The 4,769-nt window shown below is 37.0% G+C and overlaps 1 protein-coding gene across 1 annotated transcript; it reads right to left on the bottom strand.

Annotated features, from left to right (window-relative positions):
* Window positions 1-2,792: 2,792 nt before the first annotated feature.
* On the bottom strand, window positions 2,793-3,781 carry LOC147411241 (ethylene-responsive transcription factor 4-like). Its single transcript, XM_086446372.1, has one exon. It carries the CDS (start codon window positions 3,722-3,724, stop codon window positions 3,074-3,076), a length of 651 nt encoding a protein of 216 aa, XP_086302498.1. The 5' UTR covers window positions 3,725-3,781; the 3' UTR covers window positions 2,793-3,073.
* Window positions 3,782-4,769: the final 988 nt, after the last annotated feature.

The following is a 4,769-nucleotide window of genomic DNA, read 5'->3' on the forward strand; positions in this document are numbered from 1 at the left end:
GTGTGTGCCACATCATCACGATGGTTACATCCAATCGTTTAAATTTTGAAGTTCAGTAACCATTTTCAAACACTTCACTTGATAAAAGAATTATTATTATTATTATTATTATTTTCAATGTGATAGTTTGTGGATTGTAGAACAAGAGCTGTAGAGAGAGATAGGAAAAATGGACTACAGAGGATCTGTTCTCCACAAATATTCTTTAGAACTTTGTCATCGAATTTCAATAATTATATTGTCATACTTGTCATAATGAGCTTAAAAATTTTCTTTGACTAGAGGGCTGAAAACACTTTAACCCCTCACAATCATTTTAATAAATATTAAAAAAAAAAAAAAAACATTGACATCCCAACTTTTACTTACTACATCCCAACTACTTAAATTATTCCACACCCATGATAAAAAAGAAGCAAATCTCTATGGTACTTTTATCCTGCAATTTCATATAATTTGGTTAGATGGTTGAGAAATTACCACATAGTGTAGAGACAAAAATCCCTTCGTTGATTTGGAGAGAAAAATGTTAGAATTTAATAATCACTAATTTTCAATCTACTTGATCAGACTTAAAAATGATTTTTTTTTTTTAATATTTTTTTAAATCTGATATAAATCATGATCAAAACATAGGTGATAGATTAGATTTTATTTTCCAACATGATCTCACTATTATTGAAAGAGTACTGGAGAAAATTACAAGATAAAAAGTACCAATGATGATCTGCTCCCTATAAAAAATCAACGTGCCACTTGAACTAACATTTCCACCTAATGTTTTTATCATAATACATTAATAAATAAAAATGCATAAGATGAAAAATCCACTAAATTGCAATATATTATCCACCACAACCCATCAATTAGAATATGTTGACGTCGACAATGATCGTCTATTTCAACATTTTTGATATTGCTGTCATGGTGTCCTCTCTTCGATTTCTCTCCACATGAAAGAGAAAAATATCTTTAACTTTCTCTCTTAAAAGTATGAAAAGTTATAAATTTTTATTTTTTTAATTTAGTTGGGGTGTAATAAGTAGAAAAATGGGTACCAATAAAAGTCATTGTCCCAAAAATGACAGATATAATAATTTTGACAAAATGTATGGCTGTTATAGTAATTTCCTCTTTTAAAAAAAAATGGGAAACGATGCGTATCAAGTTGTCACGTGTAAGAGGTCACGCTATCTTCAGCGTGTTTGACGGACAATCAACTTAACACGCATCCCTATAATCTAATCTATTATTTAAGATTAAACTAAACATATTTAAACTCCTAATCCATCTATATTTTATTAAAAAGAATTTAACATCAACCAACTAAGGAGATTCTGACATGTGACCTATAGATCCAGTTCATCTCCTCACCTCTTCCTCTTTATTTTCTAAAAAAAAAAAAAACTGAAACTGTTTCTCTAGGTAACCAAAAAAAAAGCTCTCTCCACGTGGCATTATTTCATTCGTTCTAGTACCTTAGAAAAAGCTAAGAACGCTGCTTCGATAATCACGCGGAACGTGAGCAACAAATTCTAATTCTAAAAGTTACGGCAGCGAAGCCGCCCCACACCCAACTTTCTTCCTTTTGGCGGTTGCTTTTTCATGCTCCCTCAGCGCGAAACGTGGCGAATCTGGAAACAGAAGTGGACGCATTAATTGTCTGTCGTAATCAAACACACGTCACGTCAACTATAACGAGTGTATGATGTATGATGCATGTACATGATGACATCCATGTCCATGTTATGGATATTATAGACATACATACATCCATGGCATGTGAGAGTGAGAGAGATTGTTTGGGGGGTTTGAAAAAGAGAAGCGAAATCTTCTGCATAGATTGCGACGACGAAGACCGGGACCACCAAAAGCGGCCGCCACTCCTCCACTTCTAATGCTGTGGGCCCTACTTTGTCTGCTTCTCTGACTGTCTTTTATAATTAAAATAAAAAATAAAATAAAAAAACAGACAGGACGGCAAGACGTACACGTGTTAGCATTGTGATACTCTAACCGATAATGTCGTCAACACGTAATCAATGTGGGGTCCACTTAAAATGGTGATCCGGTAGTGCAACATCGCCGTCGGTGCCGTCCTGGTTAAAATACTGGACTAAAGCCGTACTGACATGGCTTCCCACGCAGAAACAAGGATGGAAGAAAAAGAAAAAGAATTAGTAGTCCTTTTAATCTTAAATTTTTACATACTTGGCCCCTCTATTTTTTTTTTTATTATTTCAACCCAATGGTAAATTTGTTTAAAGTGGTGTTATTTTTTTTAGATACCCTTACGTTTTCGAAAGCATGGCATGTCCCTGGACCTTGGTCTTAACTAGAAAACTAATGAAAATGAACCAAATTTGGTTATCTTTGATATTAGCTAAAAAACCCCTTGGCCCTGGTCTTCTATAGTTAGACTACTTAAAATGACCTAAATACCCTTCATTTTCAAGATTAGAAATTACCCCCTCATATCCTTCCTCCTCAAAACGAGTGATATTTTTACCCCTTGAAGTTGGCAAATTTTGAGGGAGAAAAATAAAGTAGTGCTTCTGGTTGAAGATGATGGCATTTTGGTCAATTTTCAAAACTCAAAAGAGATGACCGAGATCAAAGCATTGGTTATTATATCAAATTCAATCACCCTTTGGTGTTACAGTTTAGAGTTCAGATTCAATCCAAATAAAAGATTAAGACTAAGGAGCCCACTCTAATTTTGTTAAAATTTTGCATTAATGGTGGAAATAAGCAGAAAAAAAAATTCAATAAAGATGGATAAAAACCAGAGAGGGAAAAATCATCAAACTTCCATTGATGAAACAAAACATTGATTAAAAGGTTACAACATATATATAGTAGAAGCAGCAGAATAGATGATAAACAAACAACATTGAGAAATCTACGGTCCTGATTTCTCAGTTGCAAAAAAGGATTGGTGATATATTTACATCCAATCTTCTGCCCTCTCTTTTATATATTAAAAAAGAAAATATATAAAAGCTAAAAAAATAATAATTCAAATTCCGATTTTGTTCTTCGTCCTTGCGGCTGATCTCAAAATTCTACCTCATCAAGAAAATTCAGGTGGAGGAGGGAGGTTCAGATCAAGATCAAGAACTCTCCTTGGTGGGCTGTGATGCATATCGACGACGGAGGACGAATCTGAGTCGCTCTGGACCCCGCCGAGATGAAAATCAGCCGCGGTTGGATCAAACATGATCCGACGATTTTTCCTCCTCTCAGATCCAACGATTGCATCAAAGAAAAAGAGTTGCTGAGCGGTCGGATAAACCCCTACTGCGGCATGAGGATGATTGAAAGGAAATCGGACGGTTCCTCCGCTGCGTTGCATCAGATCAAGATCCAACGGTGAGGGATGAACGATCGGCGCGAGCATGAAACCTTCTCGGCTCGAAGACTCGACTGTACTGCTCTGGCTTGGGCTTTGGTTGTTGTTGATGTCGAGATTCTCAGAAGCAAGAGGAAAGTTAGTTTTCGCCTTTTCACCGCGAAATTCTCTAGCGGCGGCGTCGTAAGCCTTCGCAGCCTCCTCAGCCGTGTCGAACGTACCCAACCAGACACGGCTCTTCTTGCCTGGATCTCTGATCTCAGCTGCGTATCTTCCCCATGGTCTCTTCCTCACGCCTCTGTAGTGCACTTCTTTACCGTCACCGTTAAGCTTCGCAGCCTTAACGCCGTTAATTTTCTCTCTTGGAGCCATTTTTATTTGCGAGTGTGTTCTGTTACCGTGTTACGGAGAGGACACGGTTGAAGCGGTGAGAGATTGGGGTATTATATAGGGAGGGGAGAGACTGAAAGAGGGGGTTTAAAATAATTAAGTGCAGTCAACGAGGGGTTTGACTGATCCTCCGCCGCGGCCCCCGCTTCGAGCGTGTTATATTTTTCCTGTCTGCCTCACGTGTCACGCGGTTTAGGTGGACGCGTGTTGAACGACAAACGTGCGGCATTTTGATAACGGCCGTTAAGATGGCTTGTATGCTCTTTATGCTTAGTTTTAGGAATATAGTAGGACGGAAAAGATGACGGAGTTAACAATTGGCAGTATTTTTGTCTTCTCGCCGTGTGAATTGGATCGGGGGCTATTGCAAATGTGCTACGCATTTGAACCGCTCTAGTGGACTGGAAATTCGTGTAGATAACCAACGTGAATGTGACACGTGTCTTATAGTTTGGCGGGAAGGAGGCAAGAGGAAAGCCGCGCCTTCTTTTTCTAACACAAGAAGAAGCCCTTTCTGACAGCTGTGTCTTTAAATATATTTTTAAGGAGAACTGCTTTTTACCACTTTAGGTAGACAAAATTACCCTTATAAAGGAGATTATTTCCGTTTCACTGTCTCAGGTTGTTTGTGTTTAACGAGAGAAGGCTCGCAATTGGTTTCGAAAATTTTAGACCATTTTTGCAAATTTATTTAAAAAAATAATATCTAAATTTAATTATAAAGATAATTTTAATTGATATAAATATTAGTTTTTCTAACTCGAATTTGAAAATGCAAGTGTGACCACTTTGTAGCATTTAAGAATAATAATTGCGTAACAATCTTTAACGTGGTTGGCCAGTCATATAATAAATAATATAAATTTTCAATGTGAAAAGGGCAAAATTATGGACTTATCGGTTTGAAAATGATAAATGTTAGTGAGGGAGTGAGGCTTACCTTCTATATTGATCCCACACTTATGGAATAGATGGTCATTGTCGGGTTAATCTCCAACCAGTTGTCTACGCTTCAATATTTTTTCTA

The sequence above is a fragment of the Akebia trifoliata genome, chromosome 1, assembly GCF_017979445.1.
Source record: "Akebia trifoliata isolate Shusen 1 chromosome 1, ASM1797944v1, whole genome shotgun sequence".
In the NCBI taxonomy this organism is placed as follows: Eukaryota; Viridiplantae; Streptophyta; class Magnoliopsida; order Ranunculales; family Lardizabalaceae; genus Akebia; species Akebia trifoliata.

What these genes read in the sequence shown, in the direction of transcription:
- LOC147411241 (XM_086446372.1), bottom strand. Translation starts at nt 3,724, where the DNA reads ATGGCTCCAAGAGAGAAAATTAACGGCGTTAAGGCTGCGAAGCTTAAC.